Source organism: Carcharodon carcharias, chromosome 3 (assembly GCF_017639515.1).
Source record: "Carcharodon carcharias isolate sCarCar2 chromosome 3, sCarCar2.pri, whole genome shotgun sequence".
NCBI lineage: Eukaryota > Metazoa > Chordata > Chondrichthyes > Lamniformes > Lamnidae > Carcharodon > Carcharodon carcharias.
The window spans coordinates 127664997-127690491 of record NC_054469.1 but is presented as its reverse complement, the minus strand read 5'-3'; the positions used below and the strand labels follow the sequence as shown (position 1 = coordinate 127690491).

General features: G+C 45.9%; 1 protein-coding gene across 1 annotated transcript in view; it reads left to right on the top strand.

Annotated features, from left to right (window-relative positions):
* crppa (CDP-L-ribitol pyrophosphorylase A) overlaps nt 1–25495 on the top strand; it is a 202785-nt gene that overhangs the window by 122217 nt on the left and 55073 nt on the right. Inside the window, exon 6 of the mRNA XM_041183983.1 lies at nt 14558–14655. Coding sequence (XP_041039917.1) covers nt 14558–14655 — 98 coding nt within the window. The remainder of the gene's footprint in view (nt 1–14557; nt 14656–25495) is intronic.

The following is a 25495-nucleotide window of genomic DNA, read 5'->3' as shown; positions in this document are numbered from 1 at the left end:
GAAAGCTGATCCTCTGTACACCCAGTAGGGGGTGATCTCACCTCCCTTGGGCTGGATCTCTGTATCCACCCGCTCTCCTATGGAGTGGCATGTGGCTGAGGAGAAACAGCTGGTGCTGGTGCCTTTGATGTTGGTGTTGCTGATGTTGCTGCTCTTGCTCTTACGTTAGAGGTTCAAGGTAGAGCTGAAATAAGTTGCTCCCATATCATAGTGAAGGCTGACAGTAGGGAAGTTTTTTTTATTCATTCATGAGATGTGGGAGTCACTGGCTAGGCCAGCATTTATTGTCCATCCCTAATTGCCCTTGAGAGGGTGGTGGTGAACTGCCTTCTTGAACCGCTGCAGTCCATGTGGTGTAGATACACCCACATGATGTTAGGAAGGGAGTTCCAGGATTTTGACCCAGTGACAGTGAAGGAATGGCGATATATTTCCACGTGAGGATGGTGAGTGGCTTGGAGGGGAACTTCCAGGTGGTGGTGTTCCCATTTATCTGCTCCCCTTGTCTTTCTAGATGGTAGTGGCCTTGGGTTTGGAAGATGCTGTCTAAGGAACCTTGGTGAGTTTCTGCAGTGCATCTTGTAGATTGTACACACTGTTGTCACTGTGCTTGGTGGTGAAGGGAGTGAATGTTTGTGGATGTGGTGCCAATCAAGTGAGCTACTTTGTCCTGGATGGTGTCAAGCTTCTTTAGTGGTGTAGGAGCGGCACACATCCAGGCAAGTGGGGAGTATTCCATCACACTCCTGACATGTGCCTTATAGATGGTGGACAGGCTTTGGGGAGTCAGGAAGTGAGTTATTTGCCACAGGATTCCTAGCCTCTGACTTGCTCTTGTAGCCACAGTGTTTATATGGCTAGTCCAGTTCAGTTTCTGATCAGTGGTAACCCCCAAGATGTTGATAGTGCAGCTGAAGGTGAATGAAATGATTTCAAAGAAAGTGGCAATTTACTTTCAGGCACTTTCTGAGAAGGATTGCTGTGAGCAACAACCTCTCACCTGGCAGTCTCTCCCTGGCTGTGGCTGGAGGTCTTTAATCTCACTGATCACAGGCTTTCCAGCCTGTAGTTTCACTGAAGAGCATTCGCCTCAGTGATGTGGATAAGTTGGTGCCAGCTTGTAAAATAGGTCCGCTGGTTGCTAAAACTGGAAGGCAGGGTTAAAAAGATGCTAAATTGTCTTTTTGTATAATTGAATTAAATTCCCAACAGCACCAAGGGGGTTTCCCTGCTTGCTTCCAAGTCTCCCTGACTGCAAGCCGGAAATGGGTGGGATGATGTCGGGATCCCAACCCAACGTCATTTTTAGGAGATTTAACTCCTCACACTCAGCTAAACATGCCTCCTCTTGCCTGTGAAAATTCGCCCCATTTAAGTGTTCCTTGCCCTCAATGTAATAAAAACCTCTTAATACCTTTTACAATGATATTGAGCACATATAGTTTTGAAGATGACATTGGCTGGTCCAGTCCTTTTATTGAAAACCTCTGACTGAACTTACCATAGTGAAATAGACAGGAAGTTCTTTTATCAAAAACAGAATTACCTGGAAAAACTCAGCAGGTCTGGCAGCATCGGCGGAGAAGAAAAGAGTTGACGTTTCAAGTCCTCATGACCCTTCAACAGAATGAGTGAATATTAGAAGAGGGGTGAAATATAAGCTGATTTAAGGTGGATGGGGGTGGGGGTGGGGAGAGAGAACTGGGGGGGTGGTGGTGGTGTGGTTGTAGGGACAAGCAAGCAGTGATAGGAGCAGATAATCAAAAGATGGCACAGACAAAGGAACAAAGAAGTGTTGAAGGTGGTGATATTATCTAAACGAATGTGCTAATTAAGAATGAATGGCAGGGCACTCAAGGTACAGCTCTAATGGGGGTGGGGTGGAAAGACTAGCAGGGCATACAAGATTTAAAAATAATAGAAATAGGTGGGAAAAGAAAAATCTATATAAATTATTGGAAAAAACAAAAGGAAGGGGGAAGAAACGGGAAGGGGGTGGGAATGGAGGAGGGATTCAAGATCTAAAGTTGTTGAATTCAATATTTAGTCCGGAAGGCTGTAAAGTGCCTAGTCGGAAGATGAGGTGCTGTTCCTCCAGTTTGCGTTGGGCTTCCCTGGAACAATGCAGCAATCCAAGGACAGACATGTGGGCAAGAGAGCAGGGTGGAGTGTTAAAATGGCAAGCGACAGGGAGATTTGGGTCTTTCTTGTGGACAGACCGCAGGTGTTCTGCAAAGCAATCGCCCAGTTTGCTTTTGGTCTCTCCAATCTTAAGTAGACTGCATTGGGAGAACGAATGCAGTAGACTAAGTTGGTGGAAAAGCAAGTGAAATGCTGCTTCACTTGAAAGGAGTGTTTGGGCCCTTGGACGGTGAAGAGAGAGGAAGTGAAGGGGCAGGTGTTACATCTTTTGCGTGGGCATGGGGAGGTGCCATAGGAGGGGGTTGAGGAGTAGGGGGTGATGGAAGAGTGGACCAGGGTGTTCCGGAGGGAACAATCCTAACGGAATGCCACCAGGGGGAGTGAAGGGAAGATGTGTTTGGTGGTGGCATCATGCTGGAGTTGGCGGAAATGGCGGAGGATGATCCTTTGAATGCGGAGGCTGGTGGGGTGATAAGTGAGGACAAGGGGGACCCTATCATGTTTCTGGGACAGAGGAGAAAGCGTGAGGGCGGATGCGCGGGAGATGGGCTGGACACGGTTGAGGGCCCTGTCACTGCTTGCTTGTCCCTACAATCACACCACCCCCCCCACCTTAAACCAGCTTATATTTCACCCCTCTTCTAATATTCACTCAGTTCTGTTGAAGGGTCATGAGGACTCGAAACGTCAACTCTTTTTTTCTCTGCCGATGCTGCCAGACCTGCTGAGTTTTTCCAGGTAATTCTGTTTTTGTTTTGGATTTCCTGCATTCGCAGTTTTTTGTTTTTATATCAGGAAGTTCTTTGTCATCATTTGATCACAGTCGGACTAAATAAATTTTATATAATATAGCCTACTTTCCCAGAGGTGGAAAAGACAGTTTCTTGTTTAAAGTATATTGTAACTTCAGTTCCTCCCTGGCTTAGAAAAAAATCATGTTGTAGATCATTGAAGTACATAGGGGGTAAAATTGTGTTGGCGGCAGCACAGGATGGGTGTTAGTGGTTCAGCCTGCTTGATTTCCTTTTCCATTGAATTTAGTGGAAAATGGTTGTCATAGCCAGGTCATTAACAGATTTCTGAAGGACTTAATACCTGATAAAATTTATTGTCGAATAACATGTAATCAACCCAAACAGATCACTTTCCACTATCTTTCCAAGGAAAAAGGAGCCACTTTTCATGTCTGAGGTAATTTGTCTTTGCTATCTATGATTTAGCTTGGAGGTAGTAACAGAAGTATGCTGTCTTCTGGATCCAGGCCTACAGACAAGTTCAAAGATAAGACACAGCTCTGACAGCAGTGGTCTATGTGAAAACTGCCTTGAATCTCTGTATCCAACTGATTCCTTCCAAGTGCACTGGGGGATATCTGCCAAATTTCACAAGCAGCAACGAAGGAAGTAGATGGGTCGCTCTGGATATCTCACACACACATCAGTTGCGTTATTTGCATTTGGGTTGATGTGCACAGGGAACAAATTTAGTTTCTTTTAATAAATTGAGTCTGCAATCCAGGCAGAGTCAACTTGCAGAGTTGCACACTGCAGCAGAAACACCAATCTAATTCCATGAGTATTGACTTCGCTCAACCAACTGCCCATTCTCATGCCTCAACCAATTCCTTTAGTGAATATCATCAGATTATTCATCAGGAGTTGGGTATCCCCATTCACTAGATGTCCACAAGTGAAACCTGGAGCAACTGCGTAATGATCAGGCCTAGGAGCCTTGGTTGTTTACTTTTCCTTTCCCAGGCCTGGGGCCAGTTGTAGCACTCCTACTGTTCCTACAGCTGAAATCAGCTTTCTTTTTTATTCATTCATGGGATGTGGGCTTCGCTGCCTAGGCCAGCATTTATTACCAATCCCTAATTGCCCTTTTTTTCAGAGGGCATTAAAGAGCCAACCACGTTGCTGTGGGTCTGGATCACATGCAGGCCAGACCAGGTAGGGAGAGCAATTTCCTTCCCAAAGGATCATTAGTGAACCAGATCGTCATCATTAAACTTTTAATTCCAGATTTTTATTGGATTCAAATTCTAACATCTGCCATGGCAGGATTCAAACCCAGGTCCCTAGAGCATTACCCTGCATCTCTGAATTACTAGTCCAGCAACAGTACCAGTTATTCACAATTTATATTAATGATTTAGATGAGGGAATTAAATGTAATATCTCCAAATTTGCAGATGACAAAGCTGGGTGGGAGGGTGAGCTGTGAGGAGGATGCAGAGATGCTTCAGTGTAATTTGGACAAGCTGAGTGAGTGGGCAAATGCATGGCAGATGCAGTATAATGTGGATAAATGTGAGGTTATCCATTTTGGTAGCAAAAACAGGAAGGCAAATTATTATCTGAATGGCTATAACTTGAGAGAGGGGAGTGTGCAACGAGACCTGTGTGTCCTTGTACACCAGTTGCTGAAGGTAAGCATGCAGGTGCAGCAGGTGGTAAAGTAGGCAAATGGTATGTTGTCCTTCATAGCCAGAGGATTTGAGTACAGGAACAGGGATGTCTTGCTGCAATTATACAGGGCCTTGGTGAGACCACACCTGGAATATTGTGTGCAGTTTTGGTCTTCTTATCTGAGGAAGGATGTACTTGCTATAGAGGGAGTGCAACGTAGGTTTACCTGACTGATTCCTGGGATGGCAGGACTGATATATGAGGAGAGATTGAGTCGGTTAGGATTATATTCGCTGGAGTTCAGAAGAATGAGGGGGGGAATCTCATAGAAACCTATAAAATTCTAACAGGACTAGACAGGGTAGATGCAGGAAGGATGTTCCTAATGGTGGGGAGTCCAGAACCAGGGGTCACAGTCTGAGGATATGGGGTAGACCATTTAGGACTGAGATGAGGAGAAATTTCTTCACCCAGAGAGTGGTGAGCCTGTGGAATTTGCTACCACAGAAAGTAGTTGAGGCCAAAATATTGTCTGTTTTCAAGAAGGAATTAGATATAGCTCTTGGGGCGAAAGAGATCAAAGGATATGTGGAGAAAGTGGGAGTAGGCGATTGAGTTGGATGATCAAATAATAATCATAATGAATGGCGGAGTAGGCACGAAGGGCCAAATGGCCTACTCCTCCTATTTTCTATGCTTCTACCCCTAATAGACCTGCGATTGAACCAGGAGCCTTTATGCAGTTGGATCTGAGAATAACAAATATATTCAATTGTTGTCGATGATCGGAAGGTTCTCACCTCTTATAGTGAAAGGGGACCAGCACTTCAATCTCAGCCTGCCACTGTAATCCCTATAACCTCAGGGAATGCACCACCTAATATACAGTTTAAATTATATGAAGACAAACCAGACAAAATCTGGTACTTCAGATGCGGCAGAAGGCCAGTAAGTTGAACCCTCTACACCTTCTTATAATAAAAATTAACAATAGGAATTGTCCACCAACAAATGAGTGCATAACAGCATACGCAGGCTAAGCACAACCAAACCTTTAGAACATTATTCAACATCAAGATTATTGAGATTTAAGGCTTAGCAGAAATAAGTAGTACAAGGAAAGTAAAATTATAAATCAAAAAGCAGAATACTGCAGATGCTTGAAATCTGAAAAACAAACAGAAAATGCTGGAAACACTCAGCAGGTCAGACAGCATCTGTGGGAAGAGAAACGGAGTTAATATTTCAAGGCGATGACCTTTCATCAGAGCTGGTTAAAGTTCGAGATATAATAGGGTTTGAGCAAGGGAGTAGATGGGACAAGGACAAAGGTAGGTCTGTGATAGGATAGAAAGACAAGAGAGATTGAATGACTGAAGAGTTAGTCTTCCAGGGCCAAAGGGAACGATGAAGGGGCTAGAAACAAAAGATGTGCCTAGAGCAGGTGTGCTGCTGCCTGAAAGCAAAAAAGAAAAGAAAATGCGTAACATATAATGCGTCTGGAAGGAGTGCTTGGGGCCTTGAACAATGAGGAGGGGGGCAGGTGTTACATCTCCTGTGTCTGCATGGAAAGATGTTGTGGGAAGGGGACAGGGTGTTGGCAGTGACTGAGGAGTGGACCAGGTATCACGGAGGGAATGATTCCTTCGGAATGCTGAAAGGGGAGGGTAGGGGAAGGTGTAGTTGGCGGTGGCATCACACCGAAGGTAAAATTACAAAGATGTACTGCAGTTATGTAATTGCAAGATTGATGGAGTAGGATGGAGGGCTTTAGATTTCTGAGGCATTGGGATCGGTTCTGGGACAGGCGGGACCTGTACAAGAAGGATGGGTTGCACCTTAACAGGACTGGGACTAGTGTCCTTGCGGGGAGGATTGCTAGTGCTTTTGGGGAGGGCTTAAACTGGATTGGCAGGGGGATGGGAACTTGGGAAGAAATTCAGAGTGCAGAGGAGAAAAACTGACAGTGGGAAGAAGTGAAGTATCAACTGATGATGAGGATATATCAAAGAGTTGCACAAAGGTAGATAGAATACTTGGAGAGTTTGATAGAATTAGAGTTGGCAACAGTAAGTCATTAAATGGGGAAGTAAAGAAGCCTAAATCAGGGCTAATGTGCATGTATGTGAATAGATGGAGTGTGATTAATTAGATTGGTGAACTGCAGGCACCGGTTGACAAATGGAATTATGATATTATTGCTATATAGCTCAAAGAAGGGCAGGACTGGGTATTAAATATTCTTGGGTACAAGGTGTTTAGGAGACACGGGAAAGGAAAGGGGAGGAGTGCAATATTGGTTAAAGATGGCATTACAGTACTGGAGAGAGGATGTCCCAGAGGGTTCAAGGACAGAATCACTCTGGCTAGAGGTAAGGAGTGGAACGGTGCAATAACAATGATTGGTGTAGTATATAGACCACCAACTAGTGGAAGCAATGTGGAGAAACAAACTTGCAAATAAATTACAGAGGTGCAAGAGTTATAAAGTAATCAAAATGGGGGACTCAATTATCTAAATATAGACCAGGATAGGAATAGTACAAGAGGACTAGAGGGACGAGAGTTCCTGGAATTTGTTCAAGATGACCCCTAAGATGGACATAAGAGATCACACAGCACTATTTATTCCTCGATCAACATCTCAAAAATAGAAAATTATCTGATCATTATCACATTGCTATTTGTGGGAGCTTGCTGTACACAAACTGGCTGCCGTGTTTTCTACATTACAACAATTGCCATTCACAAGTACTTTATTGGCAGACTTTGGGACATCTTGTGGTTATGAAAGGCACTATATAAATGCAAGTCATTTTTCTTTCAATCTTGTTAATATTGGCTAATACTGCTCGATCATAATTTTTGTTCTGATTAGTTTAGGTAAAATTGTGATAAACTCTGTATGCAGAAAGGCTTTTTACTTATTTCAACACAGGCTCCTAGTTTTAATAGTTATTTGTGGAAGTGGTCTTGTCATATTTGTACAAGTCAGATTCTGTCTTGGAATGGCGGCCATGTTGGCCTTCAGCTCCATGCTGTGCATGTGGGAGCAACTCACTGAGAGGTGCTTATTTTCAGAGAAAATATTTACCCCATCATACATAGGAAATGTAATAAAATCTTTAAAAGGAAAACCTGTAATTTATACCTGTTTGAAATAAAGAATGGAAATAGGTCTGTCTGCATTTGAAATAAAGAAAATTGGTTATTGATGAAGTTTCTTGCTTAAATCGTATGAAGTTTTAAAAAATGCTGATTGAACTGTTGCCTCTTCAACCTTTTTTGTGACTTGAATTTTGCGCCAGTTGGGCACGCGCAGTCAGTGGGCCCAAAAGCGGACATGGAATCCGCTCCCAACTGACATCGGGGAAGAAACGTGATTTCACACTGGCTGGCCAACTAACTGGTGGCCAACATGAAACGCATGCTGAGAGAGGCTCAGCGCTGCTGAGGGGGCTGCGTGGGAAAAGGGCAGGTATCTGATTCAAGTGAGGATACAGGCAGGCAGTTTACAGTGAGCTCCCTGAAGGCTGTCACCTGCTGTGGAGCTGCCTCAAGGAGCTGCAGTGTTGTTCAAAGGATATTTGCAGACAGAAAATGCCACAAACTACCTCCAGTGCAACTACAAACAAACATCAGCAATACTCCCAATTCCTCGACCTGCAAACACTTTTTGGGCATTTTATTGCACCCTGGATCGAGAATGTTGCAAGAATGTGAAGGCCGCCTGGTCAGTTGGCCCATGCGCCAAGTGAAAAGTGCACGGGTCACAAAATATCCCGGTTGATTGGGCTTTTATTGGCATAATTGGAACTTTAATTATCGTTCGCCGCGCTTCTGACTCTTGTGTTATGGCGCAACGTCACCATGACATTGGGATGCCCGCCCGACATTTTCTCACGTGATTTCATGCTAGTTTGAGTCAGATCGTGGCACACAAAATCCTGGTCTGCATTTATTTTCACTGGAATTAACTAGTGCTTATCACATGAAAGGCGGTTTACAAGTTCGGCTACGTTATTTTATGATATTTGTAGACCTATTACTATTTTGTACTGGAAATAATAAAATATGACAAAGAACGGAAGGATTCCTGAACTAACAATATGAAATAGTCCCAGTGTTCAGTTGGGAAAAAGCTCTTTAGCACACCAGAATTTATTAATACATCTCACGGTCAGGCTTATTTCTTGAGTTCCCAGTTTGAACACATCTACTGTTGGCAAAAGTCAAGTTCAATCATGTGATAATAACACCAGATTCAACATTGGTGGGTGGAGTAACTTTTGACAGCCCTGTTAGATTCTTCAATTTACGCTCAGATCAAACAAGACTCTGGGCGGAATTTTCTGAGGCTGCTGGTGGCGGGCGTGATAGGTGGCATCCATGGAAAATATGGATACAGCGCGAAGGCAGGTTGCAACCATTCGCTCAGCCTGCCGATGGTGGGTCGTGTTTCCTGCCATCATTTGGCAGGGAGCTAAGTGTAATACATCAGCATAAAATTAAAAGGTCATTCTGCCAGGATCTTTGAACCCCAATGTAGCATTCGTCCACATCAACGGGAAAGCACACTGACATGTTTCACAACAGCACACAGGTGACGTGCGCTTGGCGGCCTTCACTTTGGGGGAACTGAGGTGAGAGAGCAGCAGTGTTCTCCACAGCTTGCCTGTTGTTTACAGGCCTCAGGGCACGTTGGATGGGGGCAACTGATGCCTGGCCCTGGAGGTGACTGCTGAGGGGTTGGGGTGGGGGGGTGTCAGGGGAAAAGTGCTGGTCAGCCTTGGAGGCGATTGCTGAGGGGGTGGGAGGCATTCGGAGGTGACTGCTGAGGGTGGGGGGAGGTGTCTGGGGTCCAGTGTTGGCCAGCCTCGGAGGCGATCAGTGGTGGTCAAGTGCTGCCCTGGCATTGTATCCTGCGCACAGGCAAATGAGGTGGGGGGCGTGGTAAGCAAGGGAAGTGGCCACGCATTAGGGACACCTGTATTACAAACTGACCATGCCTCTGCAACTGAGACAGATCAGGCACAGCCATAATGACATGATTGGGGTTGGGGCTTCTAGCCTGCCTGCACACACAAGCAATGCGGAGGCACCAACGGACCACCAAATGCACCCTCCCACCGGCCCCCGAGCACAGACTTCGAGTCCACCACCACTTTATTGGGCCATGGAGCAGTTGGACTGCACACGCTGTACAATCTCCTTGCCAACGCTGGCCATGTAGCAGTCACTGCTGGAAGTACTCACAACCCCTTGCAATGGACGTGGGGAAGATGTTTCCATTAGTAGGAGAGACTAGGACCCGAGGGCACAGCCTAAGAGTAAAGGGAAGACCTTTTAGAACAGAGATGAGGAGAAACTTCTTTAGCCAGACAGTGGTGAATCTATGGAGTTCATTGCCACAGAAGGCTGTGGAGGCCAGGTCATTGAGTGTATTTAAGACCGAGATAGATAGGTTCTTAATTGGTAAGGGGATCAAAGGTTACAGGGAGAAGGTGGGAGAATGGGGTTGAGAAACTTATCAGCCATGATTGAATAGCAGAGCAGACTCGATGGGCTGAATGGCCTAATTTCTGCTGCTATGTCTTGTGGTCTTATGGTCTTATCTCAGCACCCCAGTTTGGACCAGTGTCCCTCATGTCGCAGGTTGACAGGGCAGCCATGCAGCACACTCATCTCTGGCCATCTGAGGGGTGACCAACATTCTCCGGGAAGCGTTAAGTGGCAGTCACACAGGGCCAGGAAAGGTGCTGAGTACAGCCATGGTAACCACATCTCTCTCCCTTTCATGCTGCAGGAGGACCACGTCAGGATCATGGAGCCTGGTGACCTAGCTGTTTGCCTGATGGCCTACAGAGACCGTAGAAGATTGAGGAGAGAGCAACTGAGGCTCCTGACTGCGCAAAGGCAGGTGCAGCAACCTCATGAAGAAGGGGCAGCAGGGGCTCCCGTACACATTGCCCAGGAGCGACAGTGAGCCGTGGCTGGTCGGCACCTAGCAACACCCAGGGTCTATAGATTCTGTTTGCCATTTCTGCAACTGACTGAGAACCAATGTTGCTGACAACTGCACATAGCTAGGGACCTGGTGGCTTGTATCTGCCACTTACTGCAGGACTTGGCGCCAAGGGGACATGGAGGACATCCACAGTCAGTGGCTGTAAAAGTGACAGCGATGCTCAATTTCTATGCCAGTGACTCCTTTCAGGGCTCCACAGGACCTCTGTGGGATTTCACAATCTGCTACCTACAAATGCATCCATGGGGTCACGGATGCCATCTTCTCCATGGCACATTACTTTGCGCATTTGGCCTGGGACCGGGACAGCCAGTATGCAAGGGCCATTGGATTCACCCTGATCTTGGGATTCTCACAGGTGCAGGGTGCGATTGACTGCACCCATGTAGCGCTCAGGTCTCCGTCGCCCCACTCGGCGGACTTCATCAACCGCAAGGGCTATCATTCACTGAACATGCAGCTGGTATGCGACTACCAGATACGCATCCTGCACGTGTGTGCACGGTCTCCAGTGAGTGTGCACAATGCCTACATCCTGAGTCGCTCGCTAATTCCTGCAGTCTTCCAGGGTCCACAGAGGCTGCAGGGTTGGCTTCTTGGGGACAAGGGCTACCTGCAGAGGCTATGGGTGATGACAACCATGTGGTGGCCTCAGACTGCAGCAGAGCGACTCATGCAGCAGCTCGCAACTAGGTGGAGCAGACCATCGGGATGCTGAAGTTGCAGTTCTGGTGCTTGGACCAGTGTGGTGGAGCCCTGCAATACAGTCTGCAGAAGGTGTCACGCATCGTCGTTGTCTGCTGTGCCCTTCACCACCTGGCACTCCAACGGGGAGACGAGCTGGCTGAGGAGGAGATGGAGGAGCTGGAGGTCTCCTCGGATGAGGAGGATGCTGATGGGGATGAGGGTGAGGGGATCCTCGGTGGTGACGATGACGGGGATGAGGCTCTCGCACTGGCTAGACGAGGCAGTGTGCTCTGGAGGCCCTCATAGCTGCCAGATTTGTGGAGGATGATGCAGTGATGTGTACGTTTAGATCCTCACATTGCAGTTGTGAACATTTGACTCCAGTCTGGCTTATGGCAGCGCTAATACCCTCTGTGAGAATGCTCCTGTCATGGAGATGCAACGGAGGCCCTAATAGTCGCTTGATCGCAGGAGGATGATGACAACATGCAGTGAGTACACTCCAAAGAGCTTCACATTGCCTCTGAGAATGTCTAACTCCTGTCTGGCCGAGAGCAACTTGCTTTCGCTCCATGATCACGGCCATTTCGGAGATGCAGCCATGAAACTTTACAGGCATCTGATGCTGTGTCCGCCTTCAGCACCTCAGCCCTTCAGGAGCTGGTGCACAGCATTACTGGTCGCAGAAGCTGGTGTGATAGGGGCTAGCCCCACCTTAAAGGTGCTGAGAGCACATAGAGAGTATGAGAGCACTCTGTTGCACCTGCCCACTACATTCTGGCAGCAATAATCAACACTGCCGAGGGGCAGGCATCAGTAATGTTTCCAGGGAGCGTGAGGCTGGACCAACACTGTGGTCTGAAGGAGCTCAGGGAAGAGGCCCTGGACTGCCTTTTACGTTGCTCAGAAATGTTTCACATCTGAGTGACAAGAACACTGCTCATCAGAACAAGGAGCCACAGACAGGGTGACATTCTTAGGAGTTTATTGACAATAGTGAACAATATGTACATGTGATCAACACCCATGCCCAGGCTGTGCAACTACTTTTACCTGACCTCCCTAACCTTGTCGCTATGTCTCGGTGCTGCTTGGCCATCCACAGCAGAGGTGGAGGCAGCCTGCTAACCGTGACGTCCTGTCTATGATGACTTTGGCGGGCGTCCTCTGGAGGGCCGAGACCCGCAGGGCCCTGGCCTGCTTTCAAGGTTCTGCTGTGTGGCAGTGGCACCCTCCTCAGCCTATGAAGCTGGAGCTGTGGAGGGGATTCAGATGGGCCAGTCACTCCCAGAGCCTAATGGGTGGACGGGCCCGGAGTGTGCACCTGCCGATCCTCCTCCCTATGGGTGCCCGAGGGCCCCTGGCTGACTCCGTGAGTGGAAAGGGTGAGATTGAGGTGCCCAGCACCCCTCTTGCGTAAACAGTGTTGGAGACCAACTATGGCATCAGTGTTGGAGTTAAGCCAGCGCAGCAGTGCAGGAGTGATGTCCTGGACCAAGGTCTCTATTGCGGCCACCATCCTGTCAGTGTTGACCTCGGTGTGTTGCAATGCTGGCGCTATCATCTCATCCTGAAGACAGACATACTCCTCTATCGTGCCTTGCAATTTGAGGAGTGCAGCGGATATCCCTTCCTGATGTTCCCTAGCTTGCCTTTGCGGTTCCAGCAACTGTGACATGACCGAGTTCAGAGGCGGGTCATCTGACTCGGAATCAGCAACGTTCTGATCTTCAGTAGTCCTCTGAGTGCCAGGGCCCTGGGAAGTCCCTGCCTCTGCCTGCTGTGGATCAGAAAGTGCGATGTGCTCACCAAATTGTGATCCCAAGGCTACTCTAAAGCTCGGTCCCACCGAGGTGTGTGACTTTACGCTGGTGGAGGGTGTGGGTGAGCGCTGTGACAGGACTTCAGGGAGGGTGCCTCAGATTCCTTGTTAGAGTTTCTTCGGGGCTTCATTGGAGGTCCTGGGTCGTGGACTCTGCTGTTTGGCAGATGTGCCTGCGAAAGCAAGGGGAGATAATTAGTGCATGACAGTGGCCTGTGAAAGAGAACACACCACTCACGGCTTGGTTATCTGATAGATGTTGCACTGCTGGATCCTCACTTGGTAGAGCAGCACTGACCTCACCGTCAGCACAGGACTGCTCCCAGTCATTGCCGGTCAGCTGGATGGCTCTGTTTTCGAATTCTGTCAGGACTTTGATCTCTGGCATTCCTCCACCTGTCTGCGACATTTTCCTCCTGTTGTGAGCGAGTTTGTCCTGCCTGAATACAGATGGGGAGAGTGAATCAGGACGCCTGCTGGGCCAGATGATAAGTATGCCTGGCCTGTTTGGTTGGTGAGTGGCCCCATGGACGAGATGAGGACAATGGCAGTGTGTGTGAAAGAGTGAATGGTGATGCCCCTTGCACTGGCAGTGAGTAAGGGTCCTGTGGATGTGTGATGGGTTTGTGAGTGTGTCAGTTGAGAGCGATGAAAAGAGTGACTTACCCTGGTGGAACGAGGAGATCATTCATCCTTTTGCAGCACTGGGTGACTGTTCTCCTCTGCAGCGTGTTTGTGATGACCACCATTGCCACCACCTCCCAAGCTGGGTTGGTGACTTTGCTGCCCATCTGCGGCCAGACTGGGGGTAGAGCACATCCTGGCGGACCTCAATGACATCCAACAGTCGCTCGAGCGACCTGTCGTTGAAGCGGGATACCGTGTTCTTTTTTCCTTTGCTGGCCATGTCTCCCAGACAAGAGTGTTGAGCTGGAGGCGATGAGCGCTTTGCTGGTGGCTGCCTTTTAAAGACAGCAGCAAACATGATGCAACAGCGGGGTGATGGCGGGTGGATGACTGAAAACCTGCGTGCCATGGAAACGGCATGTTTCGCAGGAGTGAATCTATTATGAGGCGGGCTCGGGATTATACGGCATGAAAACCCGCCATTTTCGTCAGCGGGTAGGACTCCAGTTTACCCACCCGCCACCGCACTTAATGCAAATTTGGGAAAATTCCACCCTCTGTGTCGGGAGTGGAGCCTGGTAATTCCATGGCCACCTGGTTGAGGTACTAGAGGGATGCAGACAACTGCGGAACTGCTTGACAGCACAAAACCTGTCTTCAAAAAAATGGAGGGAGCTAAGAGAAAAAAGCACACAGGTTTGGGAGTAGACTTCTGCTCTTCGGCAGTGGGGGTGTCCAGCAGAAAATAAATGGAAAATGTTCCTTTAAGGGAGGACTTTCAAACAGTTTTAATTGAGAAAGTCATAACAAAAATCTTACATTAATTTGTCTTTCTCTCTATAGAAAGTCTCTCTAGGAGTGTCTGTATTATCACTGGAATGCAGGAAGAAGCAATCCAATTGGGCTGTTTGCTACAAGAGGCTTTACAAATGGTGATAGAGGTCAGTCAAGTCTAGTGTTTGTGAAATATGTGTGACATATTATGTATCCACAATGAAATGCTTGTCACACTACAGAACACCAGTAAGATGTACAGAATCAAAGCGGCCTAATGATCCACTGAAAATGTCACAGTCACACCATGAGCTACTAAATCTCAACATATTCCACATGAATGGGCCAGCTGTATGTACATAGCCATGTATTGCTCCACCATTGTGAAAGTATATTGTAGCATAGAAGCAAGCTTCTTCTCAGTCAAAAACAGCTAAATAGTAATAAATGCAGATTTAGTGCATACGTGGAATTTATGCAACAGTAGATTATTCGATTAAGATACATTTAGATTTTTTGTTGTTGGTTGTAACTCTGATGATTTTGCTGCTTGTGTTGACTGGTCACTTGTTGAAAGTTATGCATTGAATGGCATGTTGCTGCAAATCCTAAGGTAGAAAATTTGGTCTGCTGGGGGTCCTGGTGCTTTACCCCTTGTGTGGCCCTGCCCTAAATCCTGGGACTGGCCTATTGCCATGATAAGAATAGGCACCTGTACCTGCAGTGGTGTAACAGATGCACCCACCCAAGTACCTTACATCAGGAATCTTAAAACAACACCTTGCTGCTTCAAGAGACAGAGAGAGAGAACATGAGAGGGAGTACCAGTCAGCCAGGCTGAAGAGGAAAAAGTGGGCAAATGTTATTTGTCACTTCCTCATAGGCCCAGAGTTAAAATGGCACAGACGTGAGAATGTGAGTGATGGAGAGGGAAGCATGGCACTGCCGTTTTAACTACCCATTCTTGACAGGACGAAAAGGTATTAACATTTTGAAAGTACATTTTCATGCAGCGGGATGTATTCTTGGTGCTAATTGTTATGTGAACATCATATTGTTAAAGAAACTGATCTATGATAATGTACCATTGTTTTCATAATATACATGTAGTTTCAGGGTGTAAACAGCCAGCTTTATGCACATCCCTTCACATTTTTGTGTGAGTTTTCAAAGATTAGCTCACAGTTGTTAATCTGCTTTAGTGCTGTTAACAAAGCAGAAGGTACGATGAGTTAATATTTAAACGCATCATTAAAACTATACTTAAAGCCTGAACTTATATCGTGTAAATATTAGTGGAACAAAGGAATAGAAGTAGGACATTCAGCTCCTCAAGCCTATATCAACATTCAATTAGATTATGGTGTGTTACCCTTTGAGTGAAAAAGTGCTTATTTCAATCCTAAATGGCATAGCTCTAGTTTTATGATTTTGGCTCCTTGTTCTGGATTTCTTCCACCATCTTTCTTCTGTACCTGATCAAGTTTATTTATCACTTTAAATACTTTAATTGTCTCTTCCCTCAACCTCTCAGTAATATAAGCCAGATTTATGCAACCCTGAAGCAAAGCGGAAGACGTCCTGGGGGAACTTCTGGCAATTGTTTTCAAATGCTGCAAGTTTCGAAGGACTGTACATTATACTTATAAGTTCACACTGTAGAATAAGGGTGAGAAATTGGGATCACTGGCACCTACCTTTTAGGTGCTATGAGTGCCCTTAGGGCTCCAAAACGGCATCCACTGCACACATGCACACTTTTGGGGTGAATCGCGCTGGACACCATCTTGATGAGCCCACAGTGAACAGCCACTTGAAGTATGCAGATCAGACAGACCATGACATCAGGCAGTGGGCAATGCTGATTTGATGCCAGCAGTGTCATTTTAGAGCTCAGCGCTCCAGCTCATGCCCTTTCTTAATTTCGCACAGCTGAACATTTGTTCCGCAACAGGAAGGTTCTCCCATCAGTGCTATTTACAGGGATCATTAACTACCTGCAGATTAGTTGCTTTCTTCTGGATGTTGCTGCAATTCTACAAGTGTTTGGGGCTTTCTATTGTTGTTTCAGGTTGCAAAAGCCTACAAGGAGTGGTGTTGCAGGTACTGAAGGACTTTTTGCTGATGCCAAGGGTTCTGCACAAACCAGTTGCTCCCAGACATTGCTGCACTAATGCCATTCTCCTTTGTATACAGCATGGCTTGGAAAATGAATGGAGAGCATGCAGAGCATGACAAACTGCCTGAAGAGGGAGGAGAGGGAGAAGGGTTCTCAGCAAGAGATCATAACCAGCTAGGGTATTGAGGGAGGAATTCTCCTATCTGAACGTCAGTGAGGAACAGTGTGTGATATGTCTCCACTTCACTAAGGACGTCCTCACTGAAATCTGTTACCTGCTGCAGTCACAAATGCTACCTCAGAGCAGGATGAAGGCAACATTGTCAGTGGCTGTCAAGGTGGCCGTGTCATTTTGGAGCTCAATGCTTTGGATAACACCCTCTCTCAATCTTTTTACAGCTGGACAAGTATTCAGCAGCAGGAAGGACCCCTCTTCAGTGCTGTTTAAAGGGATCATTAATTACCTACAGGTTAATTGTTAGTTGATTTATACTGGTTGTTGCTTCAATGCAACAGTGTTTCATGCTTTTGTAGTCACTTCCAGTTACAGGGACCGGTGTAGAACATGCTGTAGGACTTTGTTCTAACTTCAAGGCTTTTTCACAAACCACTTGCTCCCAGATATGGGTGTCGTAGTATGCACAGAGCAGGACAAACTGCTGCAAGAAGGAGGAGGAGGGGGAAAAGAGATCTCAATAGGAGCATTTCTTCTACCTGAGCCTCAGTGAGACACAATGTTTGAGACGCCTGTGCTTTAATTAGATATCTTCAGTGAAACCTGCTGTAACAACAGTTGCAAAATTAGAGCAGGGCAAGGGCTGCACTGCCAGTAGCTGTCAAGGTGACCACAAGCATTGATATGCCTGGCTCCTTCCAGTCTGGAGATATTTGCAACATTTCGCAGTACGCCACCCATGTTGCATAAGGGAGGTCATTGACACTCTATTCAAAGAAAGTAAATAACATCCCTTTCTGTCTTGCTAGAGACCAACAGGCAGAGAGAACATGCGGCTTTGCTAGGATCATAGACTTTCCCATGGTGCAGGGTGCTATGGAGTGCGCACATAGTGCTTTGCGAGCAACACATGTCGGCTTTGCTATACCCTTGTACCTGAACAGTATTCCACTTGCTCAACATCCAGCAGATGTGTGACCACATGGAGTTACTCACGCAGGTGCATGCCTGGGAACCTGGCAGAAGTCATAATGCTTTCACTCTGTGCCATTTCCCTTTGCCAGCTGCATTTGAGCCACCAGCACAAAGCAACGGGTGAATAATGGATGATAAGGGCTATCAGCTAATGACATGGCTGATGACTCCAGTGCGCAAACCCTTGCGCAAGTGCACAGCATGCACACAATGAAAGCCATGCTGCCACGTGAAATGTGACAGAAGCAACCATTGACAAGCTGAAACAATGCTTCCGACACTTGGAGGAGCGCTGAAGTATTCATCAGAATGGGTGTCAAGGTTTGTGGCGGTCTGCTGCATGCTGTCCAACCTCAGTGTTATGAGGGATAGCCCTTCCAAGCAGCTATATGATGACCAGCTGAAGAAGAGGACGGAAAGCAGGGAATGAGGAAAAGGAAGGGAGGAGGAAACCTAGCCAATCCCTTTCTGCTTGGGTTATCTGTAAAGATTTAGTCCCAGTGTGATATAATTAACCGTAACCCAAATTCCTTATTCATCAACATTTTGTCTTCTCTGTCTCTGACCATCACAATATCTGCCTTGCCATAATGCAAAAGCAAATTAATATAAAATAAATAAATAAATAAACACAAAATAAATATTCAAAACCAAGTTTATAAAGAAGATCATGTCATATTGAATACAAAAGTCAACTAATCATCCTTGTGCATTCCATTACTTCCTGTCTTCGATGTACCTTTGCCTGTCCCATTGCTCCTACCAGCTGCTACTCCACTGGTGGAAACCTGCTGACTTTTATTGGAGCATACTGCAGATAGCCTTGGAGGATACTTTTAAACAGCTCAGGGCCTACAATGCCTGGTTGCAGTCTACACCATTTTAGTATGTGCAGCTGCTGTCTTGGTGGGTTGGCTGACGGGCATAGGAAGAGTGGCAGGGGTGGGAGGATAAAGAGAGAGAGAAGACAGTAGATAGATGCAAACTGCATGTCATCTTCATCTGAGACTTTATTCACAAAAGCAGATATAAGATTAATTCTCGTAGAATCTGAGTTTGGCATATTTATCTGTGAATCAGCATTTTGGAATGTACTTGACTGCAGACTTGAATCTGAATATGTAGGTTTTTTTTGACACCCATCCTGTCTGATATTTATTAAATTAAACAGGGTAGATCAGGACTTTGTGCTACAGTCAAAGTAAGTCAGTGTCTCGGTTTATATCTCTCCCAATTTTTTATTTGCATTGAATTCAGACACAAACAAAGATCAAGATATAGTAAACTCATTCTGATTTGGTACATCACATTCCTAAAAGTATATGCGACTCCATATAAACAAACAGGAAATGTACAACAGGATGATCAGCCTGTATAAAGACTGGTGAACCTTGTGGGTAGCCACCACAACAACTCCATGCATTTAAACACATTTATCATCAAACATCAAGGTCCATTCCTATGAGAGTAAGGTTTCAGAGATTAAATAATAGAACTTATGAAATTCCCCGATTTCCTGCTGTAAGCCCCAGTGTTGTAAGCTATCTCTGTAGAGATTCTCCTGACTCTCGGTCAAGAGGGAAGAACCTATGTGGACTCTCCAGGCACCGTAGTTTTAACAATGGCTTACCAGCATCAGGAACTTGCGATGCTGCATGTGTTCAGAAAGTTGGATCAGTAGGTCCCAGCTTCCATAAATAAATTTAAGACTGAAGCAGTGGTTCGTTTAGATGGTTGTATCTAATTAATTGTAAACCTGTTGCAGGTTTTGAACAGTAAAATGGCCTGTCCACTTTAGGTATAAGCTGAGCTCAGAGTTAGCATAAACATAGTACAGCTTAGTAAATTCTGCAAAAGGCATTTGGGTTAACCATTGGTGTATTCCTTTTGAAGGAACGATTCGGTGATTGGGAAGTGAAGGAAAGTGAGCAACATCATAGAACATCTGCCAGTAATAATGGGTTGCACTTTACATGCTCCTGTCGGGTGTGATTTCGGCATGAAATAGAGCTGTGCCCACCCCACCAACTACCCGCCTGCCATATTTAAATAGATAATCATAATCATCATAATGGGTTGGGGACTTCAATGTCCATCATAAGAGTGGCTCGGTAGCACCACTGCTGATGAACTGGCCGAGTCCTAAAGGACCAAGCTGCTAGACTGGGTCTGCGGCAGGTGGTGAGGGAACCAACAAGAGGGAAAAATATACTTGACCTCATCCTCTCCAACCTGCCTGTCACAGATGCACCTGCCCATGACAGTATCGGTAGGAGTGACCATTGCATAGTTGTGGTGGAGACAAAATCCTGCCTTCACATGAGGATCTCCTATGTCATAAAATAAAAGCAAAATACTGCGGATCTTGGAAATCTGAAACGAAAATAAAAATATGTGGAAAAACTCAGCAGGTCTGACAGCATCTGCGGCGAGGAATACAGTTAATGTTTCGAGTCCGTATGACACTTCATCAGAACTGAGGAAAAATAGAAATGAGGTGAAATATAAGCTGGTTGAGGGGGTGGGACAGGTAGAGCTGGATAGAGGGCCAGTAATAGATGGAGGCAAAGAAGAGATTGCCAAAGATGTCATAGACATCATAGACATTTGCCTATGATATCTTTGGCAATGTCTTCTTTGCCTCCACCTATTACTGGCCCTCTATCCAGTTCTACCTGTCCCACTCTCCTCAACCAGCTTATAATTCACTTCATTTCTATATATCCTCCGTCATATCAAACAGAGCTAGCAACTCAAGACTGGACATCCATGGGGGCCATCAGCAGCAGCAGAGTTGTACTTAAAACACAATCTGTAACCTCATGGCCCGGCATAACCCCCACTCTACCATTACCATCAAGCCAGGGGATCAACCCTTGTTCAATGAAGAGTGCAGGAGAGCATGCCAGGAGCAGAGCCAGGCATACCTAAAAATGAGGTGTAACCTGGTGAAGCAATAACATGGGACTACTTGCATGATAAACAGCATAAGCAGCAAGTGATAGACAGAGCTAAACTATCCCACAACAAACGGCTCAGATCTAAGCTCTGCAGTCCTGCCACATCCAGTCGTGAATGGTGGTGGACAATTCAACAACTCACTGGAGGAGGAGGCTCCACAAATATCCCCATACTCAATGATAGAGGAGCCCAGCACATCAGTGCAGAAGATAAGGCTGAAGCATTTGTTACAATCTTCAGCCAGATGTTCCGAGTGGATGATCCATCTCTGCTTCCTCTGGAGGTCCCCAGCATCACAGATGCCAGTCTTCAGCCAATTCGATTCACTCCATGTGATATCAAGAAATAGCTGAAGGTACTGGATACTGCAAAGGCTATGGGGCCTGACAATATTCCAGCAATAGTACTGAAGACTTGCGCTCGGCAACTTGCCGCACCCCTAGCTAAGGTGTTCCAGTACAGCTACAACACTGGCATCAACTCGGCTATGTGGAAAATTGCCCAGGTATGTCCTGTACACAAAAAACCAGGACAAATCCAACCCGGCCAATTACCGACACATCAGTCTACTGTCAGTCATCAGTGAAGTATTGGAAGGGATCATCAACAGTGACATCAAGTGGCACTTGCTTAGCAATAACCTGCTCACTGCTGCCCAGTTTAGGTTCTGCCAGGGCCACTCAGCTCCTGACCTCATTACAGCCTTGGTTCAAACATGTACAAAAGAGCTGAATTCCTGAGGTGAGGTGAGAGTGACTGCCCTTGACAGCAAGGCAGTATTTGACCGAGTGTGGCACCAAGGAGCCCGAGTAAAACTGGAGCCAATGGGAATCAGGGGGAAAACTCTCCACTGGTTGGAGTCATACCTACCACAAAGGAAGATGGTTGTGGTTGTTGGAGGTCAGTTATCTCAGCTCCAGCACATCACTGTTGGAGTTCCTCAGGGTAGTGTCCTCGGCCCAACCATCTTCAGCTGCTTCATCAATGATCTCCCTTCCTTCACAAGGTCAGAAGAGGGGATGTTTTCTGATGACAACACAATGTTCAGTGCCATTTGTGACTCCTCAGATACTGTAGGAGTCCATGTCCAAATGCAGCAAGACCAGGACAATATCCAGGCTTGGACTGACAAGTGGCAAGTAACATGCGTGCCATGCAAGTGTCAGGCAATGACCATCTCCAACAAGAGAGAATCCAACCATCGCCCCTTGATATTTAATGGCATTATCAACACTGAAACCCCAAATATCAACATCCTTGGGATTGCCATTGACCAGAAACTGAACTGGACTAGCCATATAAATACTGTGGCTATAAGAGCAGGTCAGAGGCTAGGAATCATACGATGAGTAACTCGCCTCAGGACTCCCCAAAACCTGTCCACAAGGCACAAGCCAGGAGTGTGATGAAATACTCCCCACTTGCCTGGATGAGTGCAGCTCCCACAACACTGAAGAAACTTGACACCATCCAGGACAAAGCAGTCCACTTGATTGGCACCACATCACTCCCTTCACCATCGACGCATAGTAGCAGCAGTGTGTACCATCTGCTCGATGCACCGCAGGAATTCACCAAGGCTCCTTTGACAACACATTCCAAACCCACGACCAATACTATCTCGAAGGACAAGGGCAGTAGATAGATGGGAACGCCACCACCCAGAAGTACTCCTCCAAGTCACTCACCATCCTGACTTGGAAATATATCATCATTCCTTCACTGTAGCCGAGTCAAAATCCTGGAACTTCCTCCCTAACAGCACTGTAGGTGTACCTACACCACATGGACTGCAGCGATTCAAGAAGGCAGCTCACCACCAGCTTCTCAAGGGCAACTAGGGATGGGCAGTAAATGCTGGCCCTTGTGATTGAATAAAAAAAAATCAAGAGTCACTTAGGCTTGTTACCAAGCCAATTGACCCTGATAATACAGTGCTGACTGTGTGGGCAGCCGGGCAGGAGTGGGCAGCCCCATTTAAAAAAAAATCCTTCAAAGGGTGGGAAGGAAGGGGTGGGGGGGATGCAGTTCTATCTTCAGGGACTGCCCTTTACGGAACAGGGGGTGGTCCCCTTAAGAAATAACCTTTTCTTTCTTCTTTTCTACCTGCTTCTTTAAGCCCTCACCCTCACACCCCCTCCCAAATCTGCCCAAATCTACCCTGTTTAAGCCCTCGGACTTACCTGTCTCCAGGATCCTTTGGGCCGCCTTTTGCTTCCTTGATGCAGTCCCGGCAGTGCCCACTAACATGCTCTTGGCCCTGTCGGGACTGATGGAGCTGCCGGCCAATCCGATTAGCTGGCAGCTCCCGGGGGCATGTCTTCCTCCCCAGTGAGGGGGCGGAAGTCCCTTTCTGCTCCTGTTCTTTATGACTACAAGGTGGGCCGGGGTGGAGCACATTGGCTCCATACCAACCTTGCTTCCGGGGAGGGGGCAAGCTGTCTACGTTTTTTGTAGGCAATACATAATATCCTTTGCATATGCTTTTTGGTTCGAAATGTAACAGTTATATTTAGAAGTATTCTGAGAGGTAGAAATGGAAGAATTGGTGGAAGACTTTGGTGGAGAGGCAGATTGAATGTCATTCGGTGTACCCAAGGAAAAGGCTATGTTTGAGATTAAAGCCTATTTGACACCTTTGGGAGGGTGGAATTGAAGGCTCTCTCCTGACCTTTATATTATTTTAACATTCCAAATAACCACAGAACCCCCAATTCACATTTGCATTCTTCCATTAAATCAGCTTGAAATCTAGTCAAAACTGCCAATGTCTGTAAAAAGAATCTAAATGGAAATAAAACGTAAAAACCCTTTAGATTCTTTGTTGATAGGCTTTGATAGTTTGACACAACAATGGACTGTTTGGGCTGCATTTCTGCATCATCAGAATGCACTTCATCCTTGACTCAAATCTTGCTCACTTGTGCATAGATTTGTATCATTGCACAAAACATTAGCAAAAAAACAAAGGCTGGTCAGGAAGTGAATTACAGGCATATAGGGAGGTTTACTAATTGGTCCTAGGGATGGTGTGTGCTTGACGGACTGCATCACTCATGCATGTACTTGTCTTCAAATCAATCTGGGACTTCAGGCATGTCTGACAAATTCACCCTTGAGCATCCATTATTCAACATCCTGTAAGCTACATAGTTTGCATTTGCTTTGGTAACATTTTATATGGAGTAATAATGTATTATTCAGTTTTAATAGGACAAAACACTTGAAGGCAAAAATAGTAAGCATAGTTTTGTGGAGGCCCCATGAAATTCATTAAGAGTGGTTTTAGAACTGTTTGTGTTTCAACTTGAATTTTCGATATAGATTTTAATCTTCATTTTGTTCTAATTGTACTTTTTGTCTTAATGTCACACAGTGTATGTACCAGTTCAGTGTTCTGGACTTCTTTATGGTAGATAAAGGCCTATATCCTTTATTATAGAGTTGATCTTCCAGACAACTTTTCTTGGTGGAAACATTTAACTTTATTTACAAGACAGCAGCAGCAATTACATGCATGCTTCAAGCTCCATAACTAAAGAAGAACTCCTTCCTACAGGTTCCCTGAGCTGCTAACACATTGGTTTACACAGATTCTGTGATTTACAACACAGGATTATTCTTAAAGCTACAGTCCTACGCTTATCCAAACTATAACTGCCCCTTTAACTTTTCTGTACATTTAGTATTTACAAGGATGTTTATCTCATGATATTACAATATTTACACAAGTCATGAAATTACAAGTTCAGTCTTTCAGTTGTTTTCCTGATCCATGTTGAACGTCGTAGCTCTACAACTTCAGATTCTTTTATAGGAAACACATTCTCTGGAACCACAGTAACATTAGGTACCTCATTAGGCACATGCAGCTCAGTGTTTTCTACTCCAACAGAGACATCGGGCATGTCTATCCTTGGTTGAGCAACTTCAACAGGAACTACAGGATCAGCATTGTTACAGAGCAATATAATTTTGTCGGGGCATCTCCCTTTTTCTTAAATGATCCACATGCTTATGGGTGATCCGGCCCTCAACTTCCATGTGGTATGACAATGGTCCGGTCACAGAACTTACTTTAGCAGGTAATCACTTCGGTCCTCCAACGAAATTCTTTACATATACTGCTTCTCCAACAGTAAATTGACGCTCACGACTATGCAAATCATAAGTCGCTTTTTGGTTCCCTTGACTTTTCTTCACCTTCCCCTCCAAATTGGGAAATATCAGGCTTAGTCTTGTTTGAAGACAGTGCCTCATCAGTAATTCTGCATCCTCTTTCTACGTGTCTTTTTACCACAGAGTTTAGTTTCGGTCTCCTTTTTGACGTCGGCCAAACTTCTCTCAGGTGAAATCTCAACTTGTCTTAGCTTGGTAGTTGAGTGACCCATAACTTCATTACCTACTCGCATCTTGGAAAGTTTTGCTTTCAAAGCCTCATTAGCTATTTAACTGATTCTTCAGTTCTTCTGTCTCCTCCTTGTATCTGTTAGTTTCCTCCTAGAAACTTGAACATTGCTGCGTTTTCTCTGCCAACTCCGTTTGCTCAGAGAGATGCTAACTTATTTCTGTTTTTCTTCCTAATTTTTCAGAAGTACAAACTTTGACCTGAGAGATTCTTGTAGTGTGTGAAGGTCTTTCAACAGGTTTTCCATTTCTTTGCGAAGCTCACTCACTCACTCACTTCATCTTGTATTCTGTAATTCAGCAGAGCTTCCTTGAGTTTCTTCCATGTCGTTGTTTAAGACAGTCTTCATTTCTTCAGGTTGCTGAATGC